The sequence below is a fragment of the Penicillium verhagenii genome (genome assembly GCF_028828195.1).
Source record: "Penicillium verhagenii strain IBT 33310 chromosome Unknown utg000010l_segment0_segment0, whole genome shotgun sequence".
Lineage (NCBI taxonomy): Eukaryota > Fungi > Ascomycota > Eurotiomycetes > Eurotiales > Aspergillaceae > Penicillium > Penicillium verhagenii.
Window position 1 is genome coordinate 373,445 of NW_026643174.1, and position 19,816 is coordinate 393,260.

Genomic DNA, 19,816 nt, shown 5'->3' on the forward strand with positions numbered 1-19,816 from the left:
TAATTTTATTGTGAATGCATTTGAGTGTTCAGGTAAGACTTGTCTTTCCACCTCGAGCTCCACTTATATAGGGATATCATATTGCCGGGGTCCATTGTCAAGATATGCTTATCGCAACACACATTTTCAACGTGCTCTGCTAAAAACAACCTTGGAGATAATCGAATGCTCTGATTACCACCGATATCAACAGACCATAGCTTCTATTATCTCTTAATTGACCTTTAGGCGGTGCAATGCCAAGACCGGTTGATCATCCACAAGCCCCTCCAAGCTACAGCTATGGCTTCGTGTCTCTGTGCCCCGACGAACAGCAGACACACGCCGTAATCCCACCTTCAAACGTGCTCACTTTCTCATCCCGTGGACCTTCGTGATACTCATAACCAGACATGACCAACACCCCATTCTACATCTCAAATTCCCCCACCCCCGACTTTCTTGCGGACTCCTGAGGGGTCCCACGGGAGTCCCTGAACCGTGACAAAAACACCCCGCAAAACAACAACGAGCTCTCACTCAGGGCGAGAACTCACATATCCCCACATTCCAAGCCCTGAAAAATGTCAGCGCAAATGACTCAACTCGAAAAACCAGCCGATCTCCCACGTTCGCGCCTAGAAACTCTGCCCGTGGAGATCCTCGAATTGATCTTCCTCTTCAGCCTAGAGATCAACCTCCCACGTGCCTCCCCATATCTCAGTCGTGCCCTATCAAGTCCAATCCTCTTCACCTGGCTCATCCGCCTCGTCTTCAGCTCCACAAACCCCAGCTCGCGCCATGGATTCTTCACCTCAGAATTCCTACCCCCGCCTCTCGATTTCTGGGGTCTCTCGTTGGAACAACGGCAGCATCTACAGACGACCCTGCTCGCGTGCCGGTGGTGCACATTCCCACTGATGCGAAAATGCCAGCGCGAATACGTCGAACATGTCCTACGAAACAAATGCGCAAACCTCGTTTTCTCCCCAGAAGACCAGAAGACGTTGGAAAACCTGGGTCCAAGACTCGACAATCCGGAAATCGACAGGCAGCAGGGCGCGCACGAACGTCGTGGAAAAGGCGATCTAATTGTCAACGCCCAGCTGTCCGATCGTAACACCGAAACAAGCACCAGCACCAGCAACAGCACCATCAACAGCACCAAGACCGAAGATGAAAACGAATCTGCAAAAAGTAAGCAAAGGGTCGACCGCAAAGTCGCAATCTGGTTCCACCGCGGCGCGGTCCAGATCCGCGAACCAAACGAAGTTTACTATGAAAACGACCTCTTTCGCCTCCCGGCGTCCACACCCATGAGCCCCGGCCTAATCCCCGATAAACTGTTGCAATCACCATGGTCAGATTCGCAATTTGATTTTCTCCATCTCCTATCGTCGGATTTTTACATCGACGACGACATCTACCCGAACAACAGATCTTCAGAGATAACTACTCGCTTAATCCGTAAGCGGGAAATCGAGCCCCTTCGCAGACTGCTGCGGATGGAATTCCGCCTGGCCAATTGTCGGGTTCCGGAGTTATGGCGTGTGGAACATGCCCATTATCAATTGATCAGGCGAATTGCGATTGGAAGGCAAGATCCTTTGGTGCAGTTGGTCAAGGAGGAGCGGTGGAATGACCTGGTGAGGATTGGCAATACGGACCTGTATTGTTTTTTTTAAACCTAAGATGCTACAATGCCTACAATGTTGAGGATGATATGATACGATGACCAAAAGGTTGTGGCAGCATGTATGATGCTATTACGACTGTGATGATATGTTTAGCGTGTGATGCTGCGATGCGGATGAATATGTACCATATGCCTGAGTGGCTTTACCAATGTATGCTACGGATCAAGATGAGAAGGTTGTAATTGTTCGACATGGAAGATTGAAAAGTAGTTTAAGTAGTCAATGGTATTCAACTAAAAACCTCATTCATAGCGCCTGGGTATGAGATAATACAAGGGCAAATAAAAGGGGAATAAAAAAAAGAAGCAAGATAACCCAGATCGCAAGTTCCATCAAATCAAGAAATCGTAACTCATAGCCGCCGTGGCATTGTGATTCTGTTCACGTATTATGGGCGTGATCATTATCCATTTTCTTAGACGACTGCCCTGCGGCGACGTCTACCGCCTCCCCTTCCACATCCACCACAGGTAAGGCAGGAGATGATGGCGTCGAGGACGGTCACGACACCGTCGATAATAGCACGTAGGACGGCACCAATGGTATTAACAATAGCCATCAGGCAAGCTCCGATGGAGTGGAAGACAGCTTGGATCTATTGAGGGAAAGAATAAGAAGTTAGCGAGATAGATCGACGTGGAGAGACACCCCTTGAATTGAAGGGACAGGGATGTCCAAGTAAGTTCAGGCAAGGGATAGTGACGACATACACAAGAGACGATGCAACCCATTTTGAAAGATTCAAGTCGTGTATTTTCCGTAGAGGATAAGAGGTAGTGTGTATGTGTGGTGTGTAGTGGAAAGAAGTTTTGTTTTGTTTTAAGGTGGTTTAGGCTTCGAGGTAGAGGTAGGTGTTGAGCTAGAAGCAGTTGTGTGGAGAGAGGTATCACTGAAGGGACGCATGATGGAAGCAGGAGGCACGAGGATATTTATCTAGAGCCAGCGCCAGAGGCAGGTAGGCGCCAGAAAATACAAATTCCGGTTTGCAGCAGCGAGCAAATCACGACGATATCGATATCGTCAATGGAGCCAGAGATACGTAACAAAGTGTCTCAAAGGGGATAAAGATAGACAGGAAAGGTCAAGCCACAGCAATGATGTGAGGAATGATAAGGCTGAAGGCGACTGACGTCGTTAAGGGGAATATTTTAGAATTTTTTTTTTTAAAGTGATGTGAGAGGTATGATGGAGGAACCGAGCTAACAGAGCAAAGAGAAGGGAAAAAGGTGCATTTGCAATTTTAACTTCCAAGGATCGCATGAAGAATGATCAAAGATCTGCTGGTGGTGACAGTTTACCGGTTAGCTTTAAGCCTATTCCGTCATCTCGACGCTGGACCCGGGATGATTCCTTGATTTTAACATGATTCTGGTTTTTCTCGCGACCATCGTGTGTTCGTTGTAGACCCTGTGTGGCTGACCAGGTGCATGAACATGATATGTCCCAAGAACTCAGGTAACTAAGCTCCGAGTTCCCCAGGGTCCAGGTACTTGACTTGGTTCCTGTTGGAGGTTTAGTGGTTTGACTTGCAATGTTGGTTTTGGTTCTTGACTTGCTGCTTTTGGGTCATGACATCACCACTCGTGGTTTGTACCATTTGCACGCTTTGCTCGTTTAGGAAGTCGCCAAAGTGGGGTAAATAAGAAAAGTACTGCTGACTAAGTAACCGCCTTTGCATCCCACGTGAAACACCCTGCCCTGATTATTATGTCATCCTCTTTGGAGCGGTTGCATTTCCGCCAATCAAACTGTCAGGACCCCTCTACATGTCACATACCCCTGTAGATACCTGTACAATTATGATGTAGGTCCATCCAGATGTCTTGATCTAATAATAACATTCAGAAATGCAGCAAGAATGATTAAGCCTCAGGGAAAAAAAAAAGAGTCAAACTATGTAACAGTGGTAAGCAAATCAAGTGACACATGAAATAAAACCCCAAATTATGGAGACCAAAGCTTAGTTCGGTCCAAGCTTTCTACCGGTGATATATCCAACAGGTTCGAGTTCTTGTCATCAAGATAACCCGTCGAAAAACCGTCCTCAGGTGAACTGAGACCGAGAGGTGTTAGAATGACATCATTAGCATTTGATATAATCTGCTCCGTGGACGAAGAAACGCTTGTCGAATCAGTTGAGCCCGCAGAGCTGTCAGTCTCACAGGGGACCGACAGGGGGGACGGTGCACCAGGCCCAGACCTGACCGGGTCTGGCAAAAGGTCCGATGGCAAATTTTCAGCTGCGTGATTGGCGATCTCTGAAACCGTAGATCCACTGAGAATGTCCAACAGTGAAATCTCCGCACCGAGGCTCTTGAGAAACCAAGAGCGGATATCGAGTGCAACAAGAGAATCAACACCAAGATCAATCAACGGGGCCTGTGTATCTATGTTATCCACAGAAAGCTGGAGTATAACCGAAAGTCTTGTTATGAATGCATCTGGACGACTCAATTAGCATCATAAAGTAGTTAGTATTGTATCAAGACACTCATAGGAGAGACCCACCCAGAATAATTTGCTGCGTTTGTTCAACGCTATTCGCAATGATGAGCTGCTCCTTGATTGAAGCAATCTTACTTTCCCCATCATCAACCGCAGTCTTGCCACTGTTCACCAATAAATGCGACATTAGAGGATTATGAGCCCACGAGATACGGGGATTGACCACAGGATCCACAAGTCTTAACCCCGAGATGATCTCAAAGTTTTCATCCCCCGTAATCGGGCTCGCCAGCACGGCCTCAGCAAAATTCTCCAGGAAATCAGATTCAGAGATCGGGTATGCCCCGATATCGTTGATCTCCTTAGCCGAAAACACACCCGAACGGGTGATATAACCAAGCCCAAGAACCGGGCCCAAATCCATGACAGACGCAGGGAGACCACGGCTCTGTCTTTGCGCAGCAAGCGCAGTGAGGTATGCATTCGCGGCATTGTAGCTAGTCTGGCCAGCATTGCCAGTAACCACACCAAAAGAAGAAAAGAGAATGAAAAAGTCAAGGCCTGGGTCTTGAAAGAGCTCATCTAGATTTCTGCTCCCGTCGACTTTGGGGGCAAGTACCTTGTTAAGCATTTGTACGCTTGTGTTGGTAAACAACGAGTCTTGGAGAACCATGGCGGCATTCGCTACTCCGGCGACAGGAGGCAAGTTCGCGATTATTCTGTGGCAAAACTCGCGAAACTGTTTCCTTTGAGTAACGTCCCTATTGTATTTGGTGAGTTAGTTGGCCAAACGCAAGATGTTCCCAAGATGAAGACAATGAACTTACGCGGAGTGAACATGGATATTTGCGCCCTTTCTTTTGTGTGCATCCAACCAACTCTGCTCTACCTGAGGATTTCTGCTCACAAGCACGATGGTGCGAGCTCCACGGCTAACCATCCATTCACATAGTGATTGGCCAAGGTCAGAGGTAAGACCAACAAGTAAATAGGTTTTGTCGGTGCAGAAAGTGACATGAGCGGTGGCAGGCTGAATTTGTACCGTCACTTTAGGATTCGTCGCCCAATCTACAATGCACTGAGTCGTAATTCCTGGTGTCTGCAGCTCACACTCCTCGGCTGACCTATAGTCCATACCACCGGTAGAATGCGTCATTTCCAACGTGCCTCTAGCATTTCGAATTGCACTGAACAAAACCTTCCTCATTGTTTCCCAACTTTCATCATTTAGCTCTGCTGCATTGACAAAAATATCATCTGCGCGTAACCTCTGGCACTTGGGAGGTATCAAGTCTCGGATGTGAGCTGAAAACCCATGAAGACCGCCGTCAGAGGAGAAATCTGCGAAAAGTGACACCTGCGCCGGAAGAAGATCTTTGATATGATGTACCATCCCCCTTGAAGGTATGATGATCTGCTGTATGACGGACGCTGAATCTGGATTGTGTGCAATCTCAAACAATTTTCTCTCTGTTTTGAGCAGTGCGTGATTCAGCAAAGATACCAAGACTCGTGGTGGTTGATATAGGAGAATATGGCCCCAAGGAGAGCTCTCGTTGAGAATCCGATCGGCAACCAACTGCCACACAACAATTTCCAAAAGTGTTTCGTTCGAGGCCATGTGAGTACCACTGTCAGAAGCACCAAGATGAAACAAATCTTTCTCATGGACTCCTAAAATGGAAGCATTTGACCGAGTTGGAAAGATGACAGCTTTGGAGGTTCCTTTAATCAAGCCGTAGGCGAGGTAGGTTGAACCCAGCGATGGCAAGTTTACCGCGAAAAATGTTGATTTCAGAACTTCAATTTCGTGTGTTCTTGCGGAATCTGATCTTAGAGCAAGCGAATACTGTTCTTGAAGCTTGTATGATGTGTCACAAAGTTCCAAATGAACAGGGACGTTGGAAGAGTTGACCGCATGGGTGACTGTACGCTGTCGAGTATTATACCGATCGTTGCGACAGTTATCATGTACGACACGTGGAATGTACTCTTTGCCTGACCGGAGATGAATTTCAGGCTCCGATTTCCAGACCAGGTCATCGATCTCTCCCGCTTCAGTCCAATTTGTGACTGCACACAGCTTCAGTAGCAGCTGCGAAACATACAGGGCATCGATGGCTTGAGGGTCGTCGATATCAAGAAACTGCAAATGCAGATCAGACATCTCATGCACCAAAGACCGACCGAACCCAATACTCATTTTGCTATATGGCTCAGTTGTTTGACTGCTGGATGTCACCCAGAGCAGGTTTCGTGCGGCACTGATCATGGATTTAAGACCTCGAAACGCGGGTTTAGTGATCGACTTGAAAGTGGGTTGATCCAAGTCACCAATGAATAAGACGTTTGATGGAATAGATTCTGGTGACTGAATAACAGCTTCGAGACTCTTCAATGCGGATATACGTGTAAACTTTGTCGAGAGTATCACGGAAAGGCGTTGGACGATCTTTGAAGTATGTAAGTTTCTCCCGCCCACAATCAGTAGTCCCCCTAGAGAGCCCGGAGAGCCCATATATGGGTCAGGGCAGAAGAGAGGCTCTCGTAAAAAGTTGATACGGGGATCAACTGCCTGAGAAATCATGATGGCCATTGGATAAGGAAAGCGGCCCTCTAAAGAGGTCATTGTATCCACTCCAGAGAAGCCTGATTTTCGCAGGACCTCATCCCAGTCGGCCTCGGTATTATTTGGAGTTAGCTTTTGTACCTCATCGAGTCCGATCCAGAATCCAGTCAATTTCTCCACCAGGGAGCAGCTTTCAATCGATGAGTTACCGATGACTCCAGACAGCATAAGATAACCTCCTGGTCGTAAAAGATTTCGAATATTGGAGAGTACAACTTCGCAAGAAATATTACCATGAGCAACATCGGAAGCTATGACGAGGTCAAAGCTATGCTTTTGGAAACCCTGAGTCGCGAAGTCTGCCTCAAGGTCTAGAGTGCAATACTTCATCTTGCTAGTAAGTCTTTCAAATTTCACTCGCGCAGAATCAACCAAAACCGGACACGAGTCGGCAGTTTTGAAGGATGCAAATCTGTCGTCTAGGGATTGAAGAATCACTTCAGTGCTGTCGCCGGCTCCTGAACCTATATTTGGGGTCAATAAATAAACAGCGCGTTCATACTCTCCAGTCTTACCAATTTCCAAAACATGCATTTGTGGTAAGCGATGCACAAGCCGTTTCACGATTCTTGCTAGGGAGTTGTTCAAGTTTGAAAAGACCAAGCCTTTGCGATAGTGATCCTCCAGAATTTCGTCTTTCGCACGGGAATCCAGTATCGTGCTCTCTCCACGAGCCTCTGACAAGAGACGTTCCCCCATAGAGTGTAGGATGCGTATGTCACTTACATGGGAGAGTCTAGATAAAAGCAGGCAAAGGAAGAATTCGTTAGTAATGCTTGCTCATATCTGAGGATTTCAACTAAACTCACTCTTTCCCGGCTTGGATAATGTCATCTTTTGTATCGTCCACCCACTGTTTTTGAGCACATGCATACAGACCCGATGAGAATTGCTCCAAAACATGCTCCAAGTGGCCCATATAACCATTTCGGTAGATCTGAGGCTCAGTCACTCCACTTGTATTGAGGGTGAGATGTATCTGGCGAAGGTAATAATATGAGATTCGCTCCCGGAGAGAAGCCAACTCCACATTTTCCGTGGATAATCCATCTTTCCTTAAAACCAAATCATCGTCAAAAGAGAGTGGCTCGAGAATGATCTTTGAAAAAATCTTCCGATCGTTTGCCTCAGTCATTGGACGGGATGGCTTGGCAATAATACCTTCCATCTGGAAGATCGCATCAGAAGTCCCATGGGGGAACACTTGAACAGCGCCTTCATTTTGTGTAGCGCCGGCCTCCATGAGTGTTCCATCAAATCCCCAGAATCCATCACCCTCCTTTCCCATCGTGGCAAAATACGGATTGAAACTGACATGTCGCACCAAGACTGGTGTATAGACACCCCAGAGTGCTCCGTCGCCTGGGTAGCTTGTTGCAGCCAAAACAGCTTGGAAGGCAGTGTCCAAAGTAGCAGGATGGATCAGCAAATCCGTGGGCACTCTTCGCATCACACCACGTGAGTGATTCCGTTTCCTCTCCAATGAAATCATGCTCCTGAACTCTCCAGAGTAGCCATATCCCAACTTGTTCAACGAAGAATAGAACTCATCGGTATCTGTGCTGACCAGGTTTGGCAAGGGAGAATGAATAACAGGTAGTTCGGAAGCTGAAGAAGTGCCATAGGTCACTTTTATCTCACCCTCAGCATTGAGCACCAATATATCGTTGTCACTGGTACATGAGTGACAGGAAAACCGGGCTCGCATGACATCGATGGTGTCTGTTGGAGTTTCGACAACGGTAAGAGTAAAGATAGTCTCGACGCCAGCAGGTGTATCATCCAGAAGAATTCCATGGCCAATCTTCAGATCGAACAACTCAAATAGCTGGATTGAGCGACCTTCAGAAATTTTGAGAGCCGCCTCCCAGGCCATGCACATATAGCCAGTGGTGGGAAAGATCGGCTGATCGTAAATTCGGTGGTTCTCCAGCCAAGGCATCTCTTTCAGGTGCAGAATATTTCGCCACTTGACCTGAGTCTCGGTTTTATCTCCGGCGTCTACCCCAAGTAGCGAGTGGACTGCACCTTTCCGGTGCCATTTCTCACGGGCATATCTGGTTTTGAACCAATACGGGCGATCATAGGTCCATGAATGAGAGGGAAGACCGCGGATAAATGCCCGATTGGGGGCCTCGGGCGCAACGCTACGCTCATAGGCGTCAAAGTTGATGACTGATGGACCTAGATGAGACCAGAGCGACCCAAGAGTCTCTGAGAAAGTTTCCAAATCATCTTTCCCACGAGCTAGACATCCCAAATACGGTATTTCTCGTTCAGAAAGAGCATTGAGTGTTTGAAGGAAAGGTCCCCGAAGAGCTGGATGCGGGCCAATCTCAAGGGCAATGTCAAAGGGACCAGCAGATTCCACCGCATTCTCAACTGCATGGTTGAACAGGACTGACTGAATCATGTTGTCTTTCCAGTAGTCAATATTTAGGTCTTCTGTCAGCTCTATCGGCTTAGGGCTGGGATGAACACTGGACCACCATAGAGGGCTGCCACTTTCAGGCATCATTGCTTCGGCCCCAGAGATTCCAAGCGCATGAACATAAGCCGGCACAATGGGAAGCATATGATGGGAATGATACCCCGCCTCGACGCGCAGCTGCCGACAAAACTTTTGCATCTCATCCAAATGGACTTTTAATTCCTCGATCGCGTCGATATCTCCAGAAAGAGTCACGCTGACAGGCGAGTTACTTGCTGCAACCATAACCCGGCCCTTGTAGCGAGAGTGGCTACACAGCTCCTTAGCCTCGGCCAAGGAAATACCTGCCGCCAACATCGCTCCCTTCTCTTTATTTGGACCACCAGCAAGCTTGGCAAAGAGACCTCTATAGTAGGCATTGCGAATGGCATCCGCAGCGGTGAGAAAACCCGCCGCATAGGCTGCAGCAATCTCACCCGAAGAATGACCGACCACTGCAGTGAACTGGACACCGGCTTGTCGAAGTAAACATACCAATATGATTTGAATAGCAGTAATCAGAGGTTGGGAGATTGCGGTTTCGTTGAGGCGCGATGTTTCAGGCCCGGCGAATAATTGGTCATAGAGAGACCATGATGGTTTATCCGCACTGGGCAAGGTGTCTAGATTTTGTTGAAGCTGACTCAGAAGTTTTTGGGCATAGGGTAAGTGCTCGATAAGTCCCTTGCCCATGCCCATCCACTGCGCTCCCTGGCCAGTGAACACACCAAGAATCTTTTTACTGTGGCTGGGAAGTGTACGGATACCCATTGTGGCATCTCCCTCTTTGAGATTTTCCATTTCTGTCTTGATCTTCTGACTGAGTTCACTGGCCGTGAGAGCCCAAAATGTTGTGCGAAAGGGGAAAACCGATCGACGGACTTGTATGGTGTAGGCAAGATCACGAATGTTAGTTTCGGGGTTATCTGTAAGATATTCTGCCATGCGATGCAGAGCTAATCTCAGACTCTGCTCCGATGGGGCGGAGAAGGTAAATGGGGATAAAGGAATCTTGGCATCGGTTCTTTGAGCAGGAATGGGATCAAAAGCTTCCAAGATGGCATGGGCATTTGAGCCACCAAATCCTGCAATCACGTGTGGTTAGCAAAAGAACAGGGATAATTGGCGCGTTCCAAACTCACCGAAGCTATTAACACTGGCTCTTCTGATACCTCCACTCGAGGTGGAAGGCCAAGGAAGAAGACTTGTAGGAATTTCCAAATTCTTCGCAAACGGAGCGACAGAAGAGCTGAGACAATTGAAGTATTGATTAGGAGGAATATAACCATGTTGCAATGCTAATGATGCTTTCAGGATTCCCGCAATCCCTGCTGCGCCTTCAGTGTGACCGATGACTGTTTTGATTGAGCCAACGTATAGCGGACTTGAATCAGAGACAGCATAATTTTCTCCGAAAAATGCCCGTGCAATAGCCTGCGCTTCCTGAGGATCACCAGCTGGAGTACCGGTGCCATGAGCCTCAAAATACTGTGGCCGGTCGAGCTCGGAATCGAGATCAAGACCAGCACGTCGATATGTCTGGCGGATAAGATCTGCCTGAGCCACTCCGTTTGGCACAGTGATTCCCTGTGTTCGCCCGTCCTGGTTGACGCAGACTTCACGAATCACGCATTCTATAGTGTCACCGTCTTTCAAAGCCGCGCTGAGTGGCTTGAGGATGACAACACCGACACCTTCACCGCGTGCATACCCATCAGCCTCTTCGTCCCACATCTTAGAGCGACCATCCGGTGCCACCATGTTCAGATTACTCAGAACTATGAAATTGTCTGTATCTCCTGTTAGCGCCAAGCCTCAAATTCTTATTATCCAACATCGGATAAGTAACATACTAGGTCGGATAATTAATGAGACCCCAGCCGCAACTGCCACTGAGGCATCCCCATTCCTCAAGGCCTGCACAGCCAGATAAAGAGCCATCATGCTTGAAGAACACGCAGAATCAACACTCATTGACGGCCCATGCCAATCAAAAAAGTATGAAATACGATTTGCATGTATACTACGCTCAATCCCAGTACCAGCATAGGTGGGTACGCACTCCAAGTCCTCAATCACATACCCATCATAATCACAGCCCATCATGCCTACAAAAACACCCGTATTTGTGCCTTGCATTCCGTGAAGAGTCATTCCAGCGGACTCCATGGCTTCATAAACAACCTCGAGTAACAAGCGCTGCTGTGGATCAATCGTGTCCGCTTCCGAGGGAGGAATATTGAAGAATTTCGTGTCAAAATCCCGGATACTGTCTTGTAGGAAATACCCTCGCTTTGTGTTTGTTGTACCATGGTGAGCGCCATCGGGGTGGTAAAAGCTCTGCCAGCTAAACCGGTCTTCTGGGATGTTACTCGACACATCTCGAGGATGGCTCAGTAATTCCCATAGACGGGCTGGAGATGAAGATCCGCCAGGGAAGCGACAGCCGCTTCCCACAATAGCGATCGGCTCGCTCCCTCCGGTGGCCATCTGGGAGCTATAATTTTACACTTGCACGCGACGAAATATTTTCAAGAAGACATTTTCGAAGGACTCGAATGAAATGCTTTGAACAAGCCAAGCTGGCTTCTCTGTGGATTTGTCATAGAAACAAAGAAAAAGTAAACGAGCGCTTTTTACTTGCTGTATCTGACAACAAAGCCGTCCCACACGAGTAGGTCGCCTTGACCCTCCCATGCTTGCATATTGTCTGCAAAAATACAGCCACTCAATAGGCTTGCCACTGTGGGGGACCTCTTTTTAGTGGCAGACTAGAAAAAGACTAGCTTTTGAAAGGCCCAAGTCACATGCATACCAAGGCATTGTTCTAGCAACTTAGATTCGATAAGTGCCATTCCGGAAGCCCAGACTCTTGCAGACCTGCATTCAACATTTGAAGACCGCAGTGAAATTCTCAAGAGAATATTCAGTAACCCATGAGCAGCCTCCTAGGGAGTTTTATTTGAAGATAACTTTGGGAAGTATGCAATTTGTACATCGAGCAGGGTATGGCGAAACAAACACCCGATTTGGACCGAGAAACCGATTTTGGAAAAGACTCATGTATGAGTAATAGTAGAAGAAATGGTATGTACCTTCGAAGCGGTCATGCACGAGACTGTGCTACCTGACAAATGAAGAGTCCGTAGTCCTCAGAACCCTTCTCTCCGTATCGGATAGATCCGTAAATTTTGACCCACTTGAGAACTGTCGACTCTAACCAGATCTGGTTAAGGTTGACAGCAACAGAAACCCGCTTTCGAAAAACAGCCAAGGGACATGTTTATTGGTAACTTCTAGTTCTTCAATTCAGATACTCGACCAACTGTTTCATTTTGAATAGAGGAAGTCGACAAAAAAAAATCGACTTCGTATAAGTCGTATGTATCTGGGGTCGAGGTGCTGAGTCGGAGCTCCGCTTCTCCGCCCGTAAGCGCTGATTCAATCAAACAATCAATTGTGACAGGCTAAGATTCTGCAGACGCCAAGAGTCCCAAGACTCGTGCAAGTCTATCTTCCTAAGAAATGAACTAACCGAGTATCCACAGTCAAGTTCAGCAGAGTCGCCAAATTGGGCTTATTTCCCGATGGAACTCATGTCACAATTGGGACCACGATGCAAAATGTCTTGGCAGGGCGGGCTGGGGTCGCCTTTTTTTCTTTTTAATCTCGCTAGAATAACATTTAATGTTCGCCACTGAATGCAACTTAGGAGTAAACCCCAGGCGTCCCAGGCGGTCATTATTTCAATATAGATTAATATGAAGACTATTGGATCTAATATTGGACTAAGGCAGTCTGCTTTGAAATCTCCTTGGTAGAAAACATTGATATCTGGGACGTGTTCCAAAATTAAATCCCGGAAGAGGATCTGGACGTGATAACAGTATTCGTGCAAGTGAGGGTTTCAATATGTATCACACATGCCCTGGGGCAAGTAAAACGCATGATTGTTTGAAGGCGTGCTGTGTGTATGCAGGTACTATTTGGGGCGGGAACCGGCGGTGTATCTCTTCAACACAGGATTGGACGGTCATGGTTTTTGTGGAAATAAGAACATTCCAAGATTACAAATGATAAATAGCGATCTAAATAACTAGGCAACAATATCCATCAATCCATCGATAGATTATACTTACTACACCCATAATCGCACCTGGGCAGCTGAAGAACCTCGGCTATTCTTGGTGCTTTTTCAATGGTTGAGAAATCCCCCTCAGTTTCTCCCATTCACTTTCCAACATAGAAAACAAGATAATATCATACCAAGCACGGTTGTATAGTATAGATTCACGTTCACGCCCTTCCTCAACAAAACCGAGTTTTCGATACAGATGTATGCCGTGCTGGTTGAAAGAAAATGTACCCAGAGAAACCCTGTGCATCCCAGCGCTTTGGAACGCCCAGTCCAACGCCCAGTTGATGGCTTCAGATCCATATCCTTTACCACGTTGTCCATCGATAAGAGATATACCAAGCTTTGCACAGCGATGATGGGCGACGGTCGGACCACGGGTGTGGGCAATAATCAATTGACCGATGGGAATAGGCTTAGTATCTTTGACATCTTTAGAGGCTTGATCGGGCTGAGCCTCAGTTGTGTCAAGTGGATCTGCCTCGGAGGTATCTGGACGAATACAAATAATGACCGCGAGCAAAGTTTCTTGGAGCATTTTGAGATGACTTTCAGCGCCCTTTTTGCTCATCGGGCGGTGGAGGGCAACAGAAGTCAAAGATTGAGTATTAGGGTCGTTCTCAAGCTCCTTCCAAATGAATGCCTTATCTTCATCTGAATCCTCGACTGCACGATAGAGCAGGCGCTCAGACACAAAGCCCTTTGAAACGGCTGCCATTTTGTAGATAGAGATGAGGGTCTTTCGACTTTGAAAATGTTGTCGATGAAAGGTAAATGGGGTTTGAAGACTCGGAGATAAGCATTAGACCGGCGGCCTATTTAAAGCCTACCAACCCCGCTCGCCAGATTGAAGTGTCGAAGGCAACAGGAATAATTCTGGCTGAGTGAGTCAGAGAGAAGATAAGCAGAATAACAAGAGATAGGCAGAAAGATCCTGCTAGCTTCAAATTAATTTCGCAATCCCAGTAATCCCAGTTGAAAAAATTGAAATCCTGATTCACTGGCAGTGCTCGTGGAGGCTTTGTATATAAAGCTTGGCACGGGAGCGCAAGCTTGAACTTGGTCATCTTCTCTTCGATTTCATGCTATCAGAATACACATTAGGCACGGCGGAACACGTATTTCCAAGAGCCAGGCAACGTTCAAGCTAACATCTTGAATCTGCATATTTTGATACTGTTCAGTGTTGACTTGAATGGGATTGTGGATCTGCTTACCTAATCGAAATTGCAGTGCCCAAGAATCAAACATTAAATCCCCATCTCTTGCATCACCTTTCACGCGACACGCGCCCTGAAGTTTTAAGTCAATCACCGATCACGATTCCTAGAAAGAACCCGCTTCTCCAGTGCATTGATTTCAGGTCAATAGCCTGACCATTTCTCGCCATCATGGCCCCTAAAACCGCCAATTCCCCCGAACGCGTCGCAACCATCATGCTATCATGGCACTCCCTCGAACTCGTCTCTTGCAGCACCTTACAGACACTGTGGGCAGGATATGGAAGAATCTGTGCCATCACTGCCCGAGCCACGACCGAAGATGCAGCTCGGAAACTCGACAAGCTTTGTGGATTGGAATCCGGGGTCGTTGGGACCATTTACCCTCTCGTCCTAAAGCTCATATCGCCTCCGAGGAATAATAGCACTAGCAATGCAGACGAGGGACACTTGCGAAAAATGCTGAGCTATGAGGTGGAGCAATATTTCTATACAGATGTGGTCCCGCTGCTGGGTGACGATATTGCTGTTGCCAACTGCCTTGCGTCAACACGCGGCATGAGCGGCCATGGCGAGTGTGAAGAAGAGCTCAGAGGTCTGATGGCTACTATTATGGTCGATCTGCGACCAAAGTTTCCTGTAGTTGGAGGGAGGAGGGGCGCGTTGAATTGCACACAAGTCTACGCAGCTCTGGATTGGCTCGCCAGATTCCACGGCCGCTCTTTAGGATTAAAACCGAGCAACCTGGATGACTATATTTTGCCTCCCCTCCTAGAATCTACTAAAAGACAAAGTACCGGAAAGGTCCGAAGCGGCCTTTGGCTTAATGGAGGCTATACGTATCTTGCGACACGAGGCAAAGAGTACGCTTCTCTGGTTGAGGATAACTCGGATTGGACAGAAGCTTTGTGCAGCAGCTTCGAAGGCTCGTATGAGTCAGTCGCCGAGCTAGTTGCACTCTTCCTGAACCCACGTGGAAGGGCAATCGAGTCTTATATCCACGGTGACGTCAAGTCGGAGAACCTCTTCACGACCTCAGATGGAGAAAATGTGGCGTTCTTCGATTTCCAATACGTCGGACTAGGTCTTGGGGTGTGTGACCTCGCCAAGCTTTTCACTTGTTCGGTGCCTCTGCATATGCTTGTTGATACGCATGAGCCTTTGCCAGATCAACTGACAATGGGTGATGGCGAGAGGCAACTGCTGGAGAGGTACCGCACCAGTTTTCTCCAGAACAAGCTATCCGTTCCGTACGAATGGGAAGACTTTAAAAGACACTGGGAAACGGCTCTCGTTGACTGGTGCAGATTCCAGGCCTCATGGGGCTTTTGGGGGAATACCGAGTGGCTTGAAGCTCGTGTGAAATCGATTCTGGGCGACCAGCAGTGGAGAATCTGGTTACGACAGAATACCGGAAACCGGCCCAGTCAACAAAAATAGACGGGATAGGAAATAAAGCAACAAAGGCAAGCACTTTTATTCCTCTATTTACTTTATCAAGTACATCCCTCCCCGACAGGAGTTTCGTCATTTGAAAATTATTTCAGGCTGGGATCAAAGTGGAGGGCTGCCTTAATTCGGCACAGGGAGTCCAAGCCCCTGAGCCAAACCAGCGACAATCTCGTACAAAGCCCAGGCTCCTGGATCTGGTAATTCCTGGCCCGATGCCTCTCCAACATACGTCGCACGACCAAACTTTGCTTGAAGGTACCTCGTGCCCTCTGCCTTCTCTGCAGCAATACCTACAGCTGATACAAAGTTGCCCGAGCGTGAAAATTCATCATTGAATGGGAGCAAAACATCCATGACAGTTCTATCACCTTCTCTGGCACCCGTATGCGACTTCAATGCTGTCACCGCTGATGCAAGCGCAGTGGCATAGAAACTTGGCGTGTTCGGGGTGATCTTGCCATCATTGAGATTCTTCATCAAAGCCGTCACAAGAGCAGACAAAAGAATACCAAGAATTGCTCCGAGGGTTCCGCCCATGTCGTCAACGGACTTCAAAATTGATTGAATAACATCAAGCACGTTGCCAGATTTAGCACAGCCGGAGTTAACTCTAGATAAGACCGATTCGGCTAGAGCTTTAACAGCCTCACCGCAGTCTCCATCTCCCATCACCATATCCCACTGTGTCAACTTTGGCTCGGCTGTAATTGCGTTTTCGCATGATGTGCGGATGGCCTTCTCCAGTAGTGAAGGGTCCATGCCGATCGACGCATGCTCAACATGGTGTCCGTTTGTGTGTCCGTTTGTGTGCGCGACGGCAGTCTTTTGCTGAGAATGAGAGGGACGCGTCGTGTTCGGCCAGGACACGGCGCTCGTGGCACTGTCCAAGTATCGGATTAAGGTCGAGGCAGATTCGTTTGATTGTCGAGCTGCAGCGGTGAGGTTGCACAAGGAAATTGAAAATCCAGGCGCGTTCAGAGACGTTTCAAATAGACCAGAGAATGTCTTACACGGTGAAATTCCCCACCGTGAGCTTAATTGAATTTGAATCTCATCCGTCAGAGCGGATGCCTCGAGAACTGAAAGACCTCCATAATTGTTTACTAGGAGACCGACCTCATCACCTTGTTCAAACTTGACAAATCCCCGCTCTGCATCGGTTTCGTCACAAAGAAGCTTAAGACAGCGCTCGATAAGCTCCTCCACAGACGGAGCTGGATTCAGGACAAGTTGGCCGGGTTCGTTGTGGATGCCAGCACCAACGACGCAAACATCGTCAGGGACCGAAGATTGCTGGTCTCGACCTGGTACATGACAGTGATCAAGTGCTGAAGCAATAGTGACAGTCTGTGCATTGACTGCTCTTCCGAGTTCAAGAGTACTCTCAAACGAGTATCCCTCCGAGGCCGCCGCCCCGATAATCTTCATTGCTGTGATGAATGTCAGCTTACATGGACCTCAATTATTCGACAAAGTTTGGATGACTCACTGAAAATATGACCTGGTAATCCTCTCCTTCCCATATGGCTATTCTTACTTCTTCCAATGGAAACATCGTCCGTGGCGGGTAAGAGGATGATGTTTTTAACCAGCCCTTCGGCCTTTGCTCTCTCAGCGGCAAGGCCGAAATGCAGACGGTCGCCAGTGTAGTTTGTGATCAACAATATGATACCTTCCTTCGAAGGTGCCATGCGGATAGCAGTCAGAATCTGCTTTGCACTCGGCGACGCAAAAATATCACCACATGCCGCAGCCGAGAGCAGTCCATCACCAACATAACCACTCCACGCGGGCTCATGTCCCGAGCCACCTCCACCGATTATGCTAACCTTTGAATCATCATGGAAAGCATTACCGACAACTCTCTCTGCGTCATTCAGTACCAAATGATCATTCGCCGATACAAGAGCTCTCAAGGCTCTCGGCACCAATGAATTGGCACTTGTAGAAGGAAAGTAATGTTTGGTAGACATGATCAAATAGTAAAAACAAAAGACTCGACAAAGAATGAAATAGAAAACAAATCCCATTTCCCTTCCCTCCACGCCGACTTACTCTGTCTAATAAACCATTCTCACACACAGTGGCAAACAAAACCCTCTTCACCAATCTGAGTAATCCCGAGCATCCCAAATTCAAAAATATGGAGATACACAATCAATGCCATTATCGTGACAATGCCCTGTCGTCACCCCATCCGTTTTCAGCCCGAACCTCTATAGATACTGGGGACGACCCGTTCGTCCCCAGCCGGGACTGCCGAATCCCGCCCCACTTAAAGCTATTCATCGCGGGAACGATCCTCGTCTCGAGGCACTCTTAATTCAACCCCGCCGAAAATGTTTCCAGAACATCTCTTTTCCCCTTCAATCGATCCACTCAATGCCTCTTTACGAGGATAAAAATGGGGCCCACTCATTGGACACCGTATATCGTGATCTCCGCTGGGGTCGGGAGGCCGAAGAAGGCAGCACCGGTGGTTATTCTGGGGATTGAGACCCACTTTCTTTATTTCTTCATGGCTGGTTGCTCGATACGAGACATTTGAAGGCGGCGGTAAAACTTTCAAGGGGAAGACTGGGGTATGTTATGGGGCTCTATCCACTATTTAGCTGATTCACTCTCGTATTTAGTAAATAAATGACCTAGTTGATCGCGGGGAAGAAGGGGGGCTCTGCGATAATGACATGAAAGTAGTAGGCACTGAGTACTGTAGTTTATAGTGTGGATGCGGGGTTGCGGTTGATAGGGTAAAAGACACCTGTCAGTATACAAGCAAGACTTTGAATTCAAAAGCATAAATAAAGCAGAACAAGAGAAGGAGAGGCCTCAATGGGGCTGTTTGTCGTTTGGAAAGAGCTGGGTTCGAACCAAGGCTGGATAAGTTTCCCTATATACTTCTGAAGAATGTTGCGAATAGCTTCGCATGCATCAGTCCAAAAATCAACCCTCCGCGATACTCCTATTTTCCACACCACCTCGTCAAATTGAGCTTAAAAAAAGAAGCGGTATTCAAATTTAGCATGGTCAATTATAAAAAAATGGCAAACATCAACCCCAGAAGGACCCCCAGGCGGCATATAGCCACCGGGGGGAGATCTGCTCGGGGGATGTTTCCCATGTGACTGACTACCCACCCCCAAGGTCCCGCGGCCAACCTTCGGGGAATAGTGGGAGGGATATACCAAACGACCACAGGTGCCAGTCTTATACTGGGGCACCTGAATTCTTCCTCTTAACCCAACTCGTAACCTAACTTTTAAATTATTTTCACTACACAGCACCAACTTATATATTTTATATAAACAATCAAGGATTTTAAAGGGTATATACGAAAAAACTCAAGTTTTTAAAAAAGTCTGCCTCAGAAGACTGAAAAAAAAGGAGGAAAAATGCATGTACCTGCCCTACGGAAGATCTTGGATAAGAAACACTTATATGACCGTGCATTATCTCCCATCGAAAATCTCCTGGCATAGCATTTGCAATGAGTGATGGCCGATTGAATTACTCAAGTGCCTGCCGCTGACATTGCCGCCGACATTGCCGCCGAAAGCGGAGCCTTGGAATACTATCTTTGCGGTGCACATGTGAGTGACTAACAGCAGCAAGAAGCCGAAATGACATTTCCGAAAATAGCCAGGCTTATACATATAATGCGATACATGTAAATACAGTGAACAGAGGAAGAAGCTGGAACCAGCCCGCCCAAGATATCCCCAAAGTCTGGCAATACTTTATCCACCAGAAATCCCCCAGTCCAATCTCCACACTATGGGGATCCCGTGA

General features: G+C 47.6%; 6 protein-coding genes across 6 annotated transcripts; 2 read left to right on the top strand and 4 right to left on the bottom strand.

Annotated features, from left to right (window-relative positions):
* Nucleotides 1-563: 563 nt before the first annotated feature.
* On the top strand, nucleotides 564-1,664 carry N7466_010002 (uncharacterized protein; the record flags this gene model as incomplete). Its single annotated transcript, XM_057169391.1, has 1 exon — nucleotides 564-1,664. One exon carries the CDS (start codon nucleotides 564-566, stop codon nucleotides 1,662-1,664), a length of 1,101 nt encoding a protein of 366 aa, XP_057016782.1.
* Nucleotides 1,665-2,091: 427 nt separating this feature from the next.
* On the bottom strand, nucleotides 2,092-2,407 carry N7466_010003 (uncharacterized protein; the record flags this gene model as incomplete). The annotated part of the gene is made up of 2 exons (XM_057169392.1): nucleotides 2,092-2,271; nucleotides 2,387-2,407. 2 exons carry the CDS (start codon nucleotides 2,405-2,407, stop codon nucleotides 2,092-2,094), a joined length of 201 nt encoding a protein of 66 aa, XP_057016783.1.
* A 1,213-nt stretch (nucleotides 2,408-3,620) lies between these two features.
* Nucleotides 3,621-11,710, bottom strand: N7466_010004 (lovastatin nonaketide synthase; the record flags this gene model as incomplete). Its single annotated transcript, XM_057169393.1, has 8 exons — nucleotides 3,621-4,117; nucleotides 4,185-4,882; nucleotides 4,949-7,214; nucleotides 7,266-7,486; nucleotides 7,560-10,305; nucleotides 10,363-11,010; nucleotides 11,074-11,165; nucleotides 11,304-11,710. The coding sequence occupies 8 exons, from the start codon at nucleotides 11,708-11,710 to the stop codon at nucleotides 3,621-3,623; spliced, it is 7,575 nt and encodes a 2,524-aa protein (XP_057016784.1).
* A 1,688-nt stretch (nucleotides 11,711-13,398) lies between these two features.
* On the bottom strand, nucleotides 13,399-14,073 carry N7466_010005 (GNAT family N-acetyltransferase; the record flags this gene model as incomplete). Its single annotated transcript, XM_057169394.1, has 1 exon — nucleotides 13,399-14,073. The coding sequence occupies one exon, from the start codon at nucleotides 14,071-14,073 to the stop codon at nucleotides 13,399-13,401; it is 675 nt and encodes a 224-aa protein (XP_057016785.1).
* Nucleotides 14,074-14,746: 673 nt separating this feature from the next.
* Nucleotides 14,747-16,015, top strand: N7466_010006 (uncharacterized protein; the record flags this gene model as incomplete). The annotated part of the gene is made up of 1 exon (XM_057169395.1): nucleotides 14,747-16,015. The coding sequence occupies one exon, from the start codon at nucleotides 14,747-14,749 to the stop codon at nucleotides 16,013-16,015; it is 1,269 nt and encodes a 422-aa protein (XP_057016786.1).
* A 132-nt stretch (nucleotides 16,016-16,147) lies between these two features.
* Nucleotides 16,148-18,000, bottom strand: N7466_010007 (uncharacterized protein; the record flags this gene model as incomplete). Its single annotated transcript, XM_057169396.1, has 2 exons — nucleotides 16,148-17,457; nucleotides 17,517-18,000. 2 exons carry the CDS (start codon nucleotides 17,998-18,000, stop codon nucleotides 16,148-16,150), a joined length of 1,794 nt encoding a protein of 597 aa, XP_057016787.1.
* Nucleotides 18,001-19,816: the final 1,816 nt, after the last annotated feature.